This window comes from Pituophis catenifer, unplaced genomic scaffold (assembly GCF_029215685.1).
Source record: "Pituophis catenifer annectens isolate HBS135680 unplaced genomic scaffold, rPitCat1.0.hap2 SCAF_7, whole genome shotgun sequence".
Lineage (NCBI taxonomy): Eukaryota > Metazoa > Chordata > Lepidosauria > Squamata > Colubridae > Pituophis > Pituophis catenifer.
Genome location: NW_027256887.1, coordinates 28,154,679 through 28,175,422, shown reverse-complemented (window position 1 = coordinate 28,175,422; position 20,744 = coordinate 28,154,679). Strand labels below are relative to the sequence as shown.

The window sequence follows — 20,744 nt, the reverse complement described above, 5'->3', positions numbered from 1 at the left end:
AACTTCATAATTTTCCCTCCCAGAGTCTCAGTCACATGATCCAATCAGCATTGCAGGGCCGAGCTGAGGACTTTGTGCAGTATCTGTATGACAAAATCGCTCAGATTCGGGAAGGGCTGGCCTCTGACTGGGTATGTCTGGACGGGATGACTGAGGCAGGTCTTGAGAGTGTTATCTGGGGGGAGTTCGATCCTGTGGCTCCCGAGGACATGGACAGGGTCCTGGGACGGCTAAACGCGACCACATGTTTATTGGACCCGTGTCCCTCCTGGTTGGTACTGGCTTCCCGGGAGGTGACACGAGGCTGGCTCCAGAAGATTGTTAACGCTTCTTTGAGTGAGGGGGTCCTGCTGGCTGCTTTGAAAGAAGCGGTTGTGAGGCCCCTCCTCAAGAAGCCCTCTCTGGATCCGGCTGTTTTGGCTAACTATCGTCCAGTCTCCAACCTTCGCTTCGTTGCGAAGGTTGTTGAGAGTGTGGTAGCGCAACAGCTTCCCCGGTACCTGGATGAAGCTGTCTATCTAGACCCGCTCCAGTCCGGCTTCTGGCCTGGGCACAGCATGGAAACAACATTGGTTGCATTGGTGGATGATCTCTGGAGGGCTCGGGATAGGGGTTGCTCCTCTATCCTGGTCCTGTTAGACCTCTCAGCGGCTTTTGATACCATCGACCATGGTATCATGTTGCACCGGTTGGCGGGGGTGGGGGTGGGGGCACCGTTCTGCGGTGGTTCTCCTCCTACCTCTCTGACCGGTCGCAATCTGTGTTGACGGGGGGGCAGCGGTCGACCCCGAGGCACCTTGCTTGTGGGGTGCCACAAGGGTCGGTCCTCTCGCCCCTTCTGTTCAACATTTATGTAAAGCCGCTGGGTGAGATCATCCGTGGCTTCGGGGTGGAGTTCCATCAGTACGCTGATGACACCCAGCTGTACATCTCCACCCCAGGCCACCCCAACAATGCCCTTGAAGTGATGTCCCAGTGCCTGGAGGCCGTGCGGGCCTGGATGGGGAGAAACAGGCTCCGACTCAACCCCTCCAAGACCGAGTGGCTGTGGCTTCCAGCGTCCCGATATAGCCAGCTGACGCCATCGCTGGCTATTGGGGGCGAATCACTCGCCCCCACGGAGAGGGCTCATAACTTGGGCGTCCTCCTGGACGCACGGCTGTCTTTAGAAGATCATTTGACGGCTGTGGCCAGGGGGGCTTTTTATCAGGTTCGCCTGATACGCCAGTTACGTCCCTTTCTAGATCGGGACTCTCTACGCACAGTCACTCAGGCACTAGTCACTTCCCGCCTGGACTACTGCAACGCTCTCTACATGGGGCTCCCCCTGGGGTGCACCCGGAGGCTCCAGCTGGTCCAGAATGCGGCCGCGCGAGGGATTATGGGGGCGACGAGGCGCTCCCATGTGACACCTCTCCTGCGCGAGCTGCACTGGCTTCCGGTGGTCTTCCGGGTGCGCTTCAAGGTGTTGGTGACCACCTTTAAAGTGCTCCATGGCTTAGGGCCGGGGTACTTACGAGACCGCCTTCTGCCACCAATAGCCTCCCACCGGCCAGTATGCTCGCACAGAGTGGGCCTCCTCAGGGTGCCGTCCACCAGACAATGTCGGCTGGCGACCCCCAGGGGGAGAGCCTTCTCTGTGACGGCACCCACCCTCTGGAACAACCTTCCCCCAGAGTTACGTACAATAACAGACCTCCGGATTTTTCGTCGGGCCCTGAAAACCTATTTATTTCAACTAGCTGGGCTGGCTTGAGTTAAATTTTAAATTGATTTTAAATTGGGTTGTTTTAATTTACGGCCAAATATTTAATTATTTTAATACTGTTTTTAAATTTTGTATGCTCTGTTTTTACCTTGGCTGTGCACCGCCCTGAGTCCTATTTGGAGAAGGGCGGTATAGAAATTTAATTAATAAATAAATAAAATAAATAAATATAGTCCAGTTTCAGGATGACCTCAGCCTTCACCTTGCAGACACCTGCATGAACGCCCTTGATTTCCAGGGGAAAGATTTTATTTAGACTACAACACCCAGCTAATCTCTACCAATGCCCTCCCTAGCCCCTTCACACCAGGCTGTGTCATCCCTGAAGTTGAGAGAAAAGAAACCTCTCCAGCAACCGCACACACACACAAAAGGCCACAATTCGGCCAACTTTGGGGCTGACATACTCCTCACAAACTAGGGGAAGAGAGCCGACTGTCAACTTCGAACTGAACCTGGCCGCAGTCATCTCTCTGTTCCTCAGTTGCTACACAGGGGGAAGGAGGTTGGAATGCATTACTAGACACAACAAAGAGCTTTCTCATGAGAACCAAGGTCATCTCCACTGGCAACAGATAAGGTTGGGAAAGGAGTGCCTGAAGAGCCTGCCAATTAACTTAATTGGCCAACATGACCTGTAACACTTGGGGATGGGGTTATTTCCTAGTTTAATTGTACTGAAACTGCAGGAAAGATTTAGATTTGGCTCTCCATTAAAACTGTGCCAATATGATGTACTCATTAAAGGACCTGCTTAGGACCTGGTTATTTACGGGACCGCCTACTACCACCAATAGCCTCCCACCGGCCAGTACGCTCTCATAGAGAGGGACTCCTCCGGGTGCCGTCAGCCAAACAATGTCGGCTGGCGACCCCTAGGGGGAGAGCCTTCTCTGTGGGGGCACCTACCGTCTGGAATGAGCTCCCCCCAGAGATATGGAGGATCCCGGATCTGCGCACCTTCCGCCGCGCTGTGAAGACTCTTTTATTCCATCAAGCAGGCTTGGCCTAATCTCCTCCCTCTTTTAATATATAAATTTTAAATCTGTTCTTAAATTATTGGGGTGTTTTAATTTGTCTGGGCCAAAAAATGATTTAATTCGATTTTAACTGGTTTTTTAAATTTTTGTATTTATGTATCTTATTGCTTGGCTGTTCACCGCCCTGAGTCCTTCGGGAGTAGGGCGGTATACAAATCAAATAAATAAATAAATAAATAAATAAATAAATAAATAAATTAAAGAAGACCTTTGAGAAGCAGCCAAGTCTCAGGGTTGTGATTTCCTTGATTTCCTTAGTTGAAGCCTTGACAGGGAGACTTTAACTACCCTGATATCAACTGGGAGACAAACTCTGCAGCAAGTGAGAGATCAAACAGATTCCTAACTAACCTAGATGACAACTTTATCATCCAAAAGGTAGAGGAGGGAACTAGAGCTATACTGGACCTAATTCTTACTAATAGAGAAAAAGTGATAGAGCGAGTTGAAATTGACAGAACTTTGGGCAAGAATGGCCACAACACATTGGAATTCAATATAATGCAAACACAAGTAATAGAATATAATCTAACAAGTGTCTTAAACTATAAGACCTGATTTTAACAAACTCAGAGACAGCCTAAGAAAAATTCCATGGATGAAAATCCTAAAGGGAAAAGAAGCACGGGAAACTCTGAAAAATATTATCATAAAAACCCAATCCAGCACAATACCACTAAAAAAGAAAAAGAAGAAATCCAAGAAGAAACCACAAAGATTTCTCTGATAAATTGAAAGACAAAATGGACATGTACAAAAAAATGGAAAGAGGGAACTTCCAGTTTGACGTTGCGGCGAGACAGTCGGGGAAATAGCAGGCTCCGACAACCCCCATGAAAACCCCGACTGCCAAACCGCCGCTGATGGGTCTTCGGACTGGAACCATCCTGCAGGGACGGGGATGGAAGAGAGGCGCCTCGACAACCATGAGGAACAGGCAAATTCCTCGGAGGTCAGAGGGAACTCTCTGTAAGTCGGCGGTGGGGGGCGGCAGCCATGGTGGCTGCCACAAAGCTGGGACAAACCGGGCAAGTGATGTGCAGGAGAAAAGCGAAGAGAGCGATGCCTTTTGAAGCCAGGTGAGTGACAACCAACTTGGTTTTCGAAAACATGGTCGAAAACATAGCCTTAAAACAATGGCTGAGGAGCTATGGGGCATAGAAGATTTTAAGATGAAATTTTTAAAAGAAAAGAAAAAGACCCAACTGAAAATTGATATTTGAGTAGATTAAATTGGAAAAATAAACACTGAGACTTGGTTCAAAATTGAACAACTTTAAATTTGAATTGGATTTTTAAAGAAAAGAAGATAAAGAAGAATTATTATCTTTAAAATACAGAAGAAGGAGAGAATTAAGCTGGAACATTATATAATTGGAACAAAATGGCGATTTGCATGACTAAAGGAAATTGTGGATTGTAGTGGGACACCTTCTGGTTTAAAAAGAAACATTGTAACTTGCTTCTTGTTTGGGAACATTATGAATACTACAGGTAACAACCGTAGGGATTTTGGTGGTGGAGCTGTTTTTTGTTTGTCTGCAGGCTATTTGTCTTTGGTGAGTGGGGGGAAGGGAAAGTATGATGGAACTCTTATAATTGGACTAATTGGTGCAGGAACAAAAGAAGTCAAATGGCGCAGGAACAAAAGAAGAAAATTGATGTGATTTGTTTGAAATAGAAGTAAGAAAAAGAACTAAACTGATATATGGAAAATTAAATTGTGAACATTGAAATTGAAATGAAATATCTGCTAACAGACAAGGAAATGAGGAACGATATACACATGGCTGGAAAAAAGAAGATAGAAACAATGTGACTAAAAATAAAGCAATGCATAGATGGATAGTAATAATAAAAATGAGGTTTCTATAGATGAATAAAAATGAATATGGATATGAGAAGAATTTGATATAATATATAAAAAATTGAAATAAAGAAGAAAGTAAGAATATGAGAGGAATAGAATATATTAACAGAAATTTATTAATTTACATAAGGATGTGTTTGGAATAAGAACTAACCCTTAATGTTAAATTGTTATAAAGATGATAATGACAATGTGATTGAACATTAATAAGCAATGTATAGATGGATGGTAAAATTTTTTAAAAAGGTGATTATGCTGGGATAAGCAGCAAACTAAGGTGATTATGCTGGGATAGAGAGCAAAACATAGATGATTATACTGGGTATAACAGTAAAAATAAAAATAATTATGCTGGGATTGACAGTAAAAACTATGATTATACTGGGCGTAACAGTAAAACTTAAGAAGATTATGCTGTGATTAACAGCCAAAAGAGGATGACTAAAATTAAGATTATATACTGGGATAAACCTTTAGAAATAAAGATGACCATACTGGAATTAATACTAACAATGAAATGATTATGTTGTGATTAAAAGGGTTAAGATGAGATAAATAGTAAAATGAAGATGATAAATGCTAACAGTTAATACTTTGATGATTTATATTTTTAAGTTATATCCATCCATATTAAAAGGAAAAGAAATTGAAATGATATTGAATTAAGGACTTTAAGATGAGTGTAATGGGTTTTTTAAAAAATTTTCTTTTATCAGATAGAATTTATGGCAACAATGGTAGAGAATATTAAGTTGTGTTATTTGAAAATTAAGATTTGTGGTGAAATAATAGAAGGTAATTGATTTGTGTAAAATGATATGTTAGATAATTTCTTTTTTTTTTTCTTGCTTTTTTTTTAAAAAAAAGGATGGTAATTAGTGGGGATTTGGGAAAAGCTTTTGTTAAAGAGGAATTAGTGATTGTACCTACTTATGACCGGATCAATGGCTCGTTCGGAAAAGATTTTTGTATGTTTATGTGTTTTTAAAAAATAAAAAAAAATTGTTCAAAAAAAAAATGGAAAGAGGGACACATAACTAAGGCAGAGTATCAACAGATAGCCCAAAGATGAAGTCCAAAAAGCAAAGGTTCAGAATGAACAAAGACTTGCAACAAAAGTCAAACATAATAATAAAAAAAGTTTCTTTCAACATATAAATAACAAGGAAAAAAAATCAAGAAAAAAGTAGGCTCACTTAAGAGAGAAGATGGCAAGGAAGTAACAGACAGCAAAGAGAAAGCAGAACTGCTTAACTCATTTTTTACATCAGTCTTCATGCAAAAAGAAACGATAGCCCAATCCACCAAAAGTATAACTATAAAGGACAGACCAGAAATAAAAATTAAAATAAGCAAGAAAATGGTTAAAGAACACCGATCTGAACTTGATGAATATAAATCACTAGGACCTGACAGATTATATCCCAGTTATCTGAGATGTTATCTCAGAACCATTGTGCCATATCTTTCAAAGATCCTGGAACACCAGGGAATTACCTGAGGTTTGGAAAACAACTGATGTGGTTCCCATCTTCAAAAAAGGAAAAAAAACAGACCCAGGAAACTACAGAACAATCAGCTTAACATCAATACCTGGGAAGATACTGGAAAAGATAAAGGGAATAGAAGATAAAAACAGATCATGTCAAACCAATTTTATTTCATTCTTTGACAAAGTGACTAAATTAGTAGACCAGTGAAATGCTGTAGACTTCAGCATGGCATTCAGCAAAGTAGACCACAACCTACTTCTTGATAAGTAGAAAAATGTGGGATAAACAATATCACCAACAGATGGATTTGTAACTGGCTGACAAACTGTAATCAACGTGTCGTCCTTAATGGTACTACATCTACATGGAGAGAAGTAAGCAGTGGGGTACCACAAGGTTCTGTTTTAGGCCCAGTACTCTTCAATATCTTCATAAATGACTTAGATGAGGGAATAGAAAGGAAATTCATCAAATTTGCAGATGACACTCAGTTGGCAGGAATAGCCAATACCCCAGAAGACAAACTCAGGATCCAAAAAGATCTTGACAGACTTGAACAATGGGCCCTATCCAACAAAATGAAATTTAATGTGGAAAAAAGCAAAGTTTTACGCTTAGGCAGGAAAAACCAAAGGTACAAGTACAGATTAGGTGAAACCTGGCTAAATAACTGTAACTGTGAGAGGGATTTTGGAATCCAAGTGGACAATGACTTAAATATGAGCCAGCAGGGTGCGGCAGCAGGCAAAAAAGCTAATATAATTCTTGGTTGTATAAACAGAGGCATATAATCAAAATCACATGAAGTATTACTACTACTACTGTTTTATAAAGTCTTAGTAAGAACCTGGAATACTGCATCCACTTTTGGTCATCACATTACAAAAATATATTGAGACTTTGGAAAAAGTGCAAAGAAGAGCAACTAAGAAGATTAAAGACCTGGAAACAAAAACATGAACAGTTGCAGGATTTGGGTTTGGCTAGTTTAGAGGAAAGAAGGACTAGGGGGGACATGATAGCAGTATTTCAGTACTTGAGAGGTTGCCACAAAGAGGAAGGGGTCAGCTTATTTTTGAAAGCATCAGAGGGCAGGACAAGAAACAATAGATGGAAACTAATGAAGGAGAGAAGTAACCAATGGAATTAAGGAGAAACTTCCTAACTGAGGACGATTAACCAATGGAATAGCTTGCCATCAGATGTGGGTGTTTCATCACTAGAAATTTTTAAGAAGAGACTGGATAGTCATTTGTCTGAAATGGTATAGGATCTCCTGCTTGAGCTGGGGTTGGACTAAAAAATTTTGAAGGTCCCTTCCAGCTCTATTCTGATAGATTGATTGATTGATTGATATTCCAAATTCTTGCCTACCTTTGTCCCTAGATGTTATCAGAGGTTCATTCAGGTCCTACTGAGATAAAAAGAGTCTCAGTGAAGAAGTAACTTCATATTTTGGTGCTTGTTTCATTTATTTAATAAAGTTAATCAATGTTAATATACCAGTGTGTAAAATTTCTCTTAGTTCAAAGGACTGATGGTAAGAGTACTTTTAAATAATCAGGGATGATTTGAGTCAGCCCAGCCCAACCTCTCAATATTTTTGGCTTTCTTTTCCACAATGAAGTTCTTACCATCCAGTTCTAGACATGCCTCACTTAAATACATTTTTGAATAACTCCATAGAAAGAATCTTAAACCTTCAAAAAGGATGCAAAACATTTTCCCTAGCAATCAATAGAAAGAGGTTTCTAATCTTGAAATTGACAAAATTGGAAGGCTTGTAAAACAGTTGTCCTGTTATTTACTTTTTAGTAACTTGGAGGTACATCTGTAATACATGCAAGGATTACTTTGTGTATAATCCAAAAATTAGTGAATATATTCCACTACTATATGAAACATTTTAAAATATTTTCATCGGAATCTGTTTGTTTATTGAAAGCCCAAAGGATTTCTACCCTAGTTGTCTTAGGAAGTGTATTTTATGAGCTCCATATGCATAAACCATTCATTTCCTAAAGTAGATTTTCTATAATTAAAAAATAGGTATGGTGGTTTCAGAGTTCTGCCTTGGTGTTTTTTTCAAAGGGAACCAAAATATATTTTTTCTGAATTACTTCTGGAAATGTATATAATTGTGTATTATGTATTATATAAAGAGGGGGGAGTCTCATTTTTTTTTGTTTTAGTTTTTATATTCTGCCTTTATAAACTGTAATTTTTTTTTGCGCTTTTAGCAATATTGTCTTAATTATTTTTTAAAATTCTAATTTTAGTTTAACAGCCATGGGAGCTTGTTGCCTACAGATACGTTAATTTTTAATCTATTTTAGAGAAACTTGGTTTGACTCAGAATATTTAACAATCTCTGAGGTTTTAAATCCTTAAAACCTCAAAATTTCTTACAGTAAATAAGTAAATCTCTTAACATGGTTTCACTGGGAGATCAAAATTAAATCCATAGTTAGTGTTTAAAGCAGTGTTTCTCAAACATGGCAACTTAAGATGTGTGGAATGAATTACCCTGGGGATTTTGGGGCGTTGAAGTCCACACAACTGAAAACTGGAATATCATCATTAGTATATAGTAGTAATTTATCTCAAACTCGAGCCAGTATTATATCTAAATATATTTGTGTAATATGGCAGACCATTTGCTCCAATAACAAATTAAAAAAAAAAAAAGATTTGAGGAACTTCCTGGATGATCCTGGACACTCCTTATAGATGAAATTCCATTTGTAGTAAGTCCAACAGAAAGTATACTAGATATACTAATCCAATTAAAGTAGGAGAAATACATATTTACGGAAAATTTGTTCCAGAAATTTTCACTGCATTATATAAAATATTTTTTCTGTATTCAGTGACACTGCTACAATGATCTCAATTTTTAAAATATATATTCAGACTGTTCATTAGTAATCAAATATTAGCAGATACTTGATGACTTTATCAGTCCTGCATAATGTGATTTTATAATCAAAGATAATATAACTTATAATAAAACCCCCAAATGTATTAGTTAAAGCAATTTATAATCTAATATATTGCAATCAGTATTTTTAATCTGATGAACTTTCATAGTTAGCAGGTCATAGTTATGTAAACGTGACTGAACATTGGAAAACTTTGTTTAAATAGGCATCATTACAACAGTTAACTGCTCTAATTCTTTCTTTTCTTTAACATATTTTTAAAGCACAATCTCAGTGTTTGCCTCAGCCAAATACTTTGCCACTTGACAAGTGTAAGGAAGGAACCAGCAAAAAACAAAATAGCCTCAGAAGTCTGAATAGTGAAAGTGGATTTTGCAGTGGAGTCAAAGTTGATGCACCAGATAACCAAATATTTTCTGCATCTGTTTCCCAAAAGATACACAGAAAAATTCAGTCCAGCCTGTTGGTCAACATTGAAAACAGTAAGAAAAGCTCTGCTTGTTCTCATAAACTAGGTACTTTTCCTGAAGGTAAGTTGATAACAAAGGCCATTCCTGATAATAATTAAGCAATCGTCTAAAAATAATTGAAGAGTCTTGAGTCATATTTCAGAAGTGTTGGAAGAAATATCCTTCTGGGTTCAGCTCCAAGTGGGGAAAAAGACACTGGAAACATGGAGACTGCTTGGAAAGATGGTTTAATGGTGTACAGGATCACATGGTTTGAGTTCCTGAACAGAAAAGGTCCGAGATGCTGAGAGTGCCTTGGTTTTATGCCCTCTCTGGCTTTGAACTTCCTGGGGCCCAGGAAGAGTATCCTGATTGGTTGCTGCCTATTGAATCCTAGAGGCAGCACACGGAGGCCTGTTGCTTCTAACAAGTCATTTATTAACACAACTCTTATAACAAGGAACACTCTGGTAACAGAACAGAACAACCCCCTTCTGATAGGCGCTTAAATAATTGCTGTCAGATACATATTAACCAATCCGAACTCTGGTAACTTCCCGCTCTTGCTGTTGCTAGCGGCTGGGCCAATCAGCACCTTCCTGCAGGGGGAAAGCCCGATGAGGGCTGTAAATCTAAGGATTCAACACTGCCAAAGGTCATAGCTAGCCTTTTAGGTTGTCTGTGTGCCAAGTTTGGTTGAAACTTGGTGGGTGGTGCAATAAACGGCAATTAAATGGCTCTGCCTGAAGGAGTTTTTTGTTATGTAGAATAGACTGGCTCAGGCCTTAATGGCCCATTAACAAAGGTGGGGGGCTGAGTTTCTGCTTCTCTTGAGTTTCTGCTTCTCTTTTAGGGAAAATATTCTGCCTTTTTAGTATATCCTAAAATATTTCATTTTTCTAGGAGAAGGGTGAGTACTAACTTCCTTCAGAAGGAAGTAGAAATCATTATTGTAAAACATAACTTATTTCCCCAAAGGAAAATGTTTGGTGGAAATTATAGCAAGTATTTGAAAGAAATGAGAAGTATTTCCCGCTTTCAGATATTAGTTCATCTCACTACTAATCATGGAGTTTTTTTTAATTACTAACTGGCAGTATCATTACAGAGGCAAGACAAGCAAAATGTGTAATAACTTGTTGTAAGTGCAAGGACTGGTTGTAAGTAACTTTTTTCAGCACCATTGTAACTGTGAACTGTCACTAAATGAATGGTTTTTAGTAGAAGACCATATAGTTCAATGGTACTGAAAAAAGTCATTTATAACTGTCCTTGCACTTACAACTGTTTCAGTTGCCTAAGGCCACATGATCAACATTTGGGTGCTTGGCAACTGGCATGTATTTATGATGGTTGCAGTGTCTCAGGGTCATATGATTGTGATTTGTGACTTTCCTAGTTGGTTTCTAAGAACCAAAGTCAATGGGGGAAGTTGGATTCACTTAACAACCATGTGATTTGATTAACTGCCTCACCCAAAATTTGGGCAAGACCTACCTAGCAACTTAGTGATGAAAGTTCCAGACCCAGTTGTGATTGTAAATCAAGGATTACCTGTAAATGCTTATTTATTTCCATACCCTCAATATATAAATAAATTTTATCTTGCTTCTGCGATTAATCTATTGATCCAACTACTGTAAAAAGAGCAGCAGAAGTTAAAAAAGAAAAGGAGAACAAGGCAAAATATCATTTTAGCCCCTTTCATAATCTTCTCTCAACATTATTGTGAATATGCCAGAAACAATTGTTCTGGAAGATTGATCATCTTGGCAGTTTCCTCTGTTTCCTCTATTTCAAATGTACATTGACTAACTTTATACACTTTCTTTTATAGATTACTAGTTAAAGCAGTTTTTATTAATTGGCTTGATCACAGGATCCACACAATTCTCATTATAATGAGAGGAAAAACTCCCACATACAAGGTTCTCTCTCTCTCTCTCTCTCTCTCTCTCTCTCTCTCTCTCTCTCTCTCTCTCTCTCTCTCTCTCTCTCTCTCTCTCACACACACACACACACACACACACACACACACACACACACACACACAGAGTGGAGGGATTCAAATTTTTTATCAACTGGCTTGGTGGTCATGTGACTGGGTGGGTATGACTGGGTGGTCATGTGACTGGGGGGTATTGCCAACTCAACATCACTCACGTCAAGGGGCACTTCACCCGGCCCCTCCCCTCCCAGCCACTCCTTGTCACACCCTGCCTCAACGTGTCTATAGTTCTGTAAAAATGTTGTTCACCTTTTTTCAACTTTATTTTTTATTATTATTATTTTTTTCAAACATAAACATAAAATATATCTTTTAAGAACAAAGTCTTGATCCGGTCATAAACAGGTACAATTGCTTACATTTTTTAACAAACTCCATTCAAAATTTCCTCATTGCATCTTTTAAAATTACAAATCAAAACAAAATTTTTTACCATAAATTCTAACATCTTAATTTAGGCCATCCTATTATATCACCTCAAATCTTAATTCCCAAATAAACTCCACTCATTTTTATATCCAAATATAAATCAAAGTTCATTCTAACTCTTTCCTAAATTTTCTCCATTACTTCTTTTAACATCAATATCAAAACACAAATTTAAGAAATATTATAACCTCTCGATCTAAGTATTTACCTTACTATTTTATCACCACAAATCTTAATTTCCAATATATACAACTCTATTTTTATTTCAATTTATAAATCAAAATTCTATCTGTATTTCTTAATGTCTGGACCCATTTCATCCAATCTTTAGATCTTAAACTTTGTCAATTTACACTTAATTTTCTTGAGCTTATCATCTATTACACATTTCATTTTACACAGAATAATCTCAAAATCGTTTCACTTCATTTTAATTGTCTTCTAACATATTCTTTTTCACCCCATATTAATTTGACTATTTTCCAATATATTCTCCTCTATATCTCCAGCTATTGTTTGGCTGATTTCCAGCAATTTTTATTTTAGCTGAATTTTAGCACATTCTCCTCCATAACTCCAACTGTTGTTTGGCTGGTTTCCAACATTTTTTTTTATTTTGGCTGATTTCCAGCATATTTTTCCTCCCTACCTCCAACTATTGTTTGGCTGATTTCCAGCATATTTTATTTTGGCTGATTTCCAGCATATTGTCCTCCACATCTCCACCTCTTGTTTGGCTGATACCCAGCATATCTTATTTTGAGTGTTTTCTTTTCAGTATATTTATCTATTATTTAATTATTTCCAAATATACTCTTCCAGGGTGTTTCCCAACCTATTTCTTAATGTTGATCATTTCCAACATACATTAAATTCAATCGCAATTTGTTATTTAAGTCTGTGTTTCTTATTTTATCATCCAATAGTTCATTAATCATTCACATTTAATAATATTTACCATTCTCAACTTTGTTCACCATTTAAAATTAAAACATGTTACATCAATCATATTCTCCACTTGTTCTCCCATAGTCTAATAAATTTTACAATTTAAAATTACAACATATTGCATCAGACATATTCTCCACTTATTCTCCCTTAGTCTAATAAATTTTCTTAAGTTTGTCTCATATTAATATATACTCTTATGCTTTTGTAAAAATATCGTTTTTAACCACCTTAACATCAAATTTCTATTTTAGTTACCTTCTTTTATTTTCCATCTTTATTTTTCCATAGACACTTTCTGCTTATATTTAAAACTCATTTAAACATTACATTTTAAGTTTATCTATTTTATTTCTTCATTTTCCTATCTGTCCGTAAGTATTCCACTTCAAAATCAGTATATCCATGTTTGAAACTCTATATATCATTTTAATTCTATTGTAAAGTCTGTTCCATGTAGAATTCATCAGTTCCTTCTTTTGTTCCTGCGCCACTTCTTTTGTCCCTGCACCAGTTAGTTTCGATTTTATTAGTTCCATTATATTTCTTCTTTCTTTATAAAACCACCCATAAGCAGAATAGGTATCTCCAAAATCCAAAAATCCAGTTATTTTCTAAGTAATCCAGGGTAAATAGCCAGTCAAAATAGTTCTTTTTCAAGCAGAAGACACTTTCACTTAGTCACAGCAATCTCCATTTTGTAGCAATTATGTAACCATCCGTTTGCCTTGCTTCATCTAACTTTTAAAGGTTTTAAGTCCTTATTTGTCGCTTTTCTCTTTTTCAAAGATCTGTTCCAATTTGAAGGAAAACTCAGTTTTCTGATTTGTTAATAGCCAATTTGTCCAAAACAATCAGTACTAAAGTCGTTATCCCCTATTGTTACTTTACAAAATCTTCAAGCCCCACAAATCTACAGCCGCTGTTTAAGGCTGGGGGTCTTATTAGTAAAAGTCCATAGTCTAACATGGTTTCTTGCCTGGGTTGGTGTCACTCACCGGCTTCAAAGCACATCGTTCTTTCTTTCTTCTTTCCTCCTGCACAATTCTTTCCCTGTTTGTCCCAGCTTCGTGGCAGCCGCCATGGCTGCCTCCCCCTGCCGCTGACTCAGAGGGTTCCCTCCAGCCTCCGAGGAACTTGCCTGTTCCTCTTGGTCGTCCGAGGCGCCCCTCTCCTTCCCCTGTCCCTATAAGACGGTCCAAAGACCCATCGGCGGCGGCTCGTCAGTCAGGGTTTTCGTGGGGCTCATCAGAGCCAGCTATTTCCCTGACTGCATCGCTGGGACGCCAAACCGGACACCTTTTTTCAACTTTATTATCTGCATTGACGTACTATAGATATACTTTCATGGACCACTAAAAGGAGGAAATGGCTCACATGTTTTGCGCAAGAGTGTGATAGGCAGGTCACAAAACAGGTTTTTGAGGGGCTGCCACAAAGAAGGGGGGGCAATATATTTTCCAAAGAAGCAGAAGGCAAAACAAGAAGCAATAGATGGAAACTGAACAAAGAGAGAAGCAACCTAAAACTAAGGAGAAACTTCCTGACAGTGAGGACAATTAACCAGTGGAACAACTTGTCTCCAGATGTTCTGGATGCTTGACCACTGGAAGTTTTTAAGAAAAGACTGGACAGCCATTTCTCTGAAATGGTATAGGGTCCCCCCAAAGTCCCTTCTAAGTGTTATTCTGTTAATCTGATACCTTTCCCAGGCCCTCCACTCAGATTTTGGCATCCTCAGTTTTCCTGCCTGATCAAGGGGCTGGACTAGAAGACCTCCAAAGTCCCTTTCAACTCTGTTATTCCATTATTCCTGAGAAACACACACACACACACACTCAATTTAAGCAAATTCCCTTGTTTTGGAGACTTTAGAATTAGAAGGTATCTTGGAGCAGTGGTGGGCTGCAAATTTTAACAACCGTGCCCTAATTCTGGGTGGGTGGGCATGCCTCTGTGGGCCTGGGCAGGGGGCGTGACAGCACTCACCCTCCTGCAGTACTCTGCCAGTCAAAACAGGGCACAGGGGTTAATTACAAAATGTGGGCTTTGCTTTGTGACATCCAGACCCAGTGAGCAAGGAGTGTGAACTGTACAGAAAATGCACTTTTGTTTTGTTATGAAGAAATATCCCCAAAGTCAGATGTACACTAAATGTAGACTGACTTTTAGCTACACATCTTCCTAGCAAATAGCAAATTTTGAAGCTCCAGATAAAGAGGATTCATTTTAGGATGAGTAACCACAGTTTGCATGTTGGAGGTTCCTAAAGGAATGCTGGGAAACTCTGTTTTTTAAATAACTTTTGAGGGAGGGGTGCAGAATAGCCGTTCTCTGCCTGAGGCTGTAGAGACCTGGCACCAATCAAAACACTGTTTGTGAAGCAACAGATCAACATTGACAGGGTAAGCCACTAGTATATGAAAATAAGAGCAACTCTACTCCCTTCTAGTACTGATGATGTTACCTAGTTTGGTAATAAAACATCTACAAGAAAACTATCAAGCTCAGAGAGCACCAAGGACCCCACAGTTCAACCCTGAGCTACGAATATTATCTTCTATCGATAAAAACTTTTTGGTTAGAGGGACTCAGAGCCTGCCTTATATGAAATGGCTCCCAGTGAATTTCATTCTAAATTTTAATATGATTTCTGTAAATAAGGAATGTAGAATTATAATAGCTGAGTATTTGATCCTTCATACATCAAAAAAATACAAAACTAAGGGATAAACAAATAAAAAACAGATTTGAAAAAAGAAAAGGCTCCAGAAAGAAAAAGAGTGAAAGCATAAGAAAGAAAGAGGAAAAGAAGGAAAACAACAAAAGAACGACTTCCAAGTTTCTTTGGTACAGATATAAGTACAAAATATATCAAACTCTTACTCTAAGATTAACATTTGTCTATATTATTTCCATAATCGCATATCTAATCATCAGTGCACAGATCAACTTTTAATTTCAGTTTCTCACAAAAAGTCCAGTAATGGTTCATATTGCTTTAATCACTATTTGTTAGGGAAACCACAACTGATTTATTTAATTGCACCAAACTCTAAATTTTGGGGATTTTAATTTTCATATTGGTTTTAGCTGTTATTGTTGTTGTTTTATTTGTGTGAGCCGCCCCGAGTCCTTCGGGAGAAGGGTGGCATATAAATTTTAATAATAAATAAATAAATAAATAAATAAATAAATAAATAAATAAATAAATAAATAAATAAATAAAAAAACAGGAATGGAAAATGCTAAACTGTAGTGTACACCTATGCTTCTTAACTTAGGCAACTTTAAGGTGCATGGACATTCCCAGAATTCCCCAGGCAGCATGAAGTTCACTCATCTTAAACTTGCCAAGACTGAAAAATGCTGATCCACAGATAAGGATTTTTCCATTCCTTTTTACTGGTTCCTATTTACTTATGAGCAATCATAATGCAAAATCCGCACTTCCACATCAGTCCAAAGCAACCACCATTTCCTCACTAACCTGCTTTCCAGCTCCATTCTTCTGCTTGCAGGGCAACAAAAGAAGGCCATGTGACTACCAGTTTTTTAAAAAAAAACTTCAGTCAGATATTCCAACTTCTCAGGGGAAAAAGATATCGCGAAGTTGGAAGATCTGACTGAAGTTTTTTTTAAGTGGTAGTCTCATGGTCTTCTTTTGTTGCTCTGCATGCCAGAGAACTGAGTTGGAAAGCAGGTTAGTGAGGGAATGGTGGTTGCTGCAGGAGTCTGCAGGAAGCTCTCCAAGCTAAAAATGGACTGCGGGTGGGGGGGGGGGGGAGGGAGCAGCCTCCCAGCTGATTGGCTGGGCTGGTCCATTTGCAGTGACCCAGCTGACCAGCGTGGCTCTCAGTCATGCCCCTGCAGTTTCCCCACCCTGAATGGCAACCCCTGATGGGCGGGGCGGGAACAGCCAGCAATTTAACAACCAGTTCAGCTGAAGTGGTGCAAATCAGTTGAATCCAGTGGTGAAGTCTAAAAATTTTCACCACTGGTTCTATGGGCATGGCTTGGTGGGCGTGGCCATCATGACATCATTCATGTCACTCTTTCTTTCCTTCTTCTCTCTCTCTCTTTCACACACACACACTCACACACACACCTGGTCTGAGCAGGAAGGAAGAAAGTGCTCTGGGAGGGTGGGTGGCCTAGCCCGGAAGGAGCGTGTCCCCATCATGGGCTGGATTCAGGCAGCGGGACCCAAGGCGAAGGGGAAGGCAAGTGGATGGCAGTCGCCCAAAGGCCCCACAGAAGCCTAGCGTGCCAAGCCCAAAATGTGAGTGAGCCCAGCCATGCTCCCCCAAGGTTTGCTCTTTGGCCGAGCACAGCCGGTCTCCCTTCCCCACAACCAGCGTCAGCCTTACATCTGCCCCCCTCCCGCTGAGATCTGCCGATGCACACCCCAGTGGAGCAGCAGTCTTGGCTCCAGCGGCAGTGGCAGGAGAAGGAAGAAAGCGAGCAGCCCCTCTCAGCGCCAGCGCCGCCACCCCTCTCAACCCCAGCACAACAGTTGTGTCTTCCCCAAGCCAGGGGGAAGCAATTCCCTCCCACACAAAGGCTGGATTCCCACCACAAGTGACAAGAAAAACTAATCAGTCCTCAGGTGGGATGGGGAGGGTTTCTCTTCCTTCCTCATGAATTAAAAACCCATGTTAGACCTGAGGAGGAGGAAAAGGGGGGCTTGCTGCACAAAAGCCCCAAAGGCTGTGCAAAGATGCAAACCTCGGGCAAGCTTGCAAAACAAACTCAATGAACCCCGCAAGGAGGAGGAGGAGAAAGTCATGATCGCCTTGCCTTCCCATTTGTTGCTCCGAGCCCTGCCCAGCCTCAAAGCTGGCAGAGGAGGAGGGCTGCTTGGTGTGATGCCTGCACTCTCCACCCCTCCCACGCCTCCCAATTGCTTCCAAAAGATGTGAGAGAGGTTTTGGGCAAAGGTAGCATCTGCTGCATCTCCCCCAAGGGTGTGGGGGTTAGGGTTAGCTGGACACTGATCTCGGAAGGCAAGTGGGCATGGGGGACTGCTGGGAAGGCAGTGTGGAAGGCAGGCAAGTATGGCAGGGCTGCGGGGAAGGAAGTAAGCTGCTAGCTCCTTCCCCGCAGCCCTGCCATGCTTGCCTTCCTTCCATGTGGCCTTCTGCTTGCCTGCCTTCGCAAGCTGGACACTGAGACACCAGGAAGACAGTGTGGAAGGCAGGGAAGCATGGCAGGACTGCAGGCTGCGGACCAGCTCGGGGCCTGGCCAGCCAGCGATTGCTACTGGTTGGTCGAACCAGCCCCAATCTCCGCTACCAGTTCTCCTGAACCAGTCTGACCCGGTAGCATTTCACCCCTGTTTGAATCCCACCACTGCACACACATACCTCAACTATGTATTGAGAACCAATTTGGTTAAGGCATTAGGCTACAAAACAGAAGCCATGAATTCTAGTTCTTCTTTAGGCACAAAGCTGGGCTGGGTAAATTACCCAGCTTAAGTAATTTTGGCTGATCTCTCGCAGTCCTAGGAAGCAGGCCAAAACCACTCCTGAAATATAGTCAAGAACACTGTAGGGACTAATCTAGGCAGTTGCTAGGAGTTAACACTGACCTTAAGGCACAAAATAAATAAATAAAAATTTGTACTGTATACTATAGAATCATGTTATATAGATATATTTAAATTGGCTGCCTTACAATCAGTTGGTTAAATCTTGATACACAGAACAAGATTTTATGGAATTTTATGGAATTATTCCATGAGGGAAGAGTTTGTCCTTTAAAATATTAGGAAAAACTAACCTAAGAAAGAGTAGAATAAATATTATACAAATTATAAATGTGACGCAAATGATTTTCAAAACATTATCAATCAACAGTGATAAATCACAGAGAATGTTTCAAGGTATTAAAAAACAAAGATAAATATAAAAATACAATTTTATATGCATGATCACCAAATGTATATAGCATCTTGTTTGTTTAGAAATTGATGTTTTCAGCTAGACATCTTGTCAAGAGGAACTCTTGTTTGCTTGCAAGAATTATGTCATCTCACATCTCCTGTCACCTTTCTGATCCTTCAGGTTCTGTATGTAGTTTGTATGATATGCCAATGTCTGAAGTTCTTGCTTTCAGCCTCTGCAAATTTGTACTTTTCTTCTCTCTTTTACATACTCTGGTGCTTCCCACCATTCACTGAAGTAATTTAAATGTCACTTTTCTTCTTCTCTCACAGTATTCTCACAGTCTCACATCAGGTTTGTATCACTGTACCTCCTGATGCTATAGTGCAATAATCATGTCTGATTTAAATTGAAAAATATAGTGTATAATGTATTTTCTAAAACAAAAAGTATATGTCATTGACTTCTTGTGTTGCTTAGAGATGGCAATCCCTGTATTCCCAATTGTCATCGTTAACTGAATCCCAGGAATTCAGTTGCAGGAAATTGCAAGTCCCAGGCCTCTAGGTAAGTAAGTGACTACTGCTGGTGGGGGAGGGCATGAAGGGGCATGGAGGAAGTCAGGGAGGGTGCACAAGAATTTCTACACAAATAGAGGAATGAGTGGGAGAGTATACGGAGTTTTGCATTAGGATTGTTGTGGGTTGGGCGAGAGTTGTAGTGCAGATGTTGGAGAGGATGCACAAGAGGCACAGTGTGAGTCAGGGAGGGTTCACAAGTAACATGAATCATAGAGGGTGTATAAGGGTCAGGGAAATTGTAAAAAGGTGCTGTGCAGGTCAAGGAGAGTGCATGGTCCTGTGCAAGTGGGTGGCATAATGTGAACACAGAGGGACTGGGGAATGGTGCATAGGTTGGGGAGACTTATCCCAGTGGCATTCAACCTTCTCTGCTAGCTTCCCCATTGACATTCTGGAGAAGCTAGCTGGGAAATTTGCAAAAGGCAACTATGTGATTGCAGGGCACTTGGCAACTGGTTGTAAGTGCTGGGATGGCCAGAACTCTAAAGACCCATCATTTTGTCCAACACCATTGTAACTATAGTCACTGACTGAATGGTCATAGATTGAGGATGGCATATCCAAGAACCTTTTAAAAAGCTATAATAGGTACCTTAAATTATACCAATCAGCAGGCAATATGTAAGGCAAGCAACGATTTTCATCCACTCTCCAGTCATCAGCTCTCCCTCAGATTGCCACTTCCACCTCTGGAAATGGATTATTTCCTCAGATGCTTGTTAAGTCTACAAGCTTCCACTTTACTTAGAATGTGGCAATCTCTCTCTGTTACATGGAGCTCAGTTGAATTTATCAGAGAATAAATACTATGTCTCTGATGTTTCCATTTATCTCTGTGGTCCCTTTCTAATTCCACAAGTAAACAATTTTATGACTGTGTATATAATTTGGTTTTTTTTATTGAAAAGTTTTAAAATGTTTTACAAACAAATTCCCCCCCTTCTCCCACCCCTTCCCCTCTCCCTCCCCCCCTGACTTCCCAGAGCAAAATACAGGGTATTGCATTTAACAAACATAATCTAACATAAGCAAACTAACTATAAACTCTTAACTTCCCCTTACTCTTTAACTCTGCCATAGATACTAAGATATCAAAGTAGAGGGGGGAAAAAAAGGAAATCATCTGAATATTTCATTCATAAGCTATTTGCAACTTTTTAGTCCCATATTTGTTTTGTATATAGTTAATCCATCTTCTCCATTCCAGTACATATCTTTCATTCAAACGGTCCTTCAAATATGCAGAAATTTTAGCCATCTCCACCAGATTGGCTACTTTTAATGTCTATTCTTCAATAGTAGGTATTTCTTCCTTCCTCCAGTATTGC

The 20,744-nt window shown here is 39.8% G+C and overlaps 1 protein-coding gene across 1 annotated transcript in view; it reads left to right on the top strand.

Moving 5' to 3' along the window:
- Positions 1-20,744, top strand: part of MDFIC (MyoD family inhibitor domain containing) — a 105,607-nt gene that overhangs the window by 75,015 nt on the left and 9,848 nt on the right. The window contains 1 exon segment of the mRNA XM_070947873.1: positions 9,377-9,643. Coding sequence (XP_070803974.1) covers positions 9,377-9,643 — 267 coding nt within the window.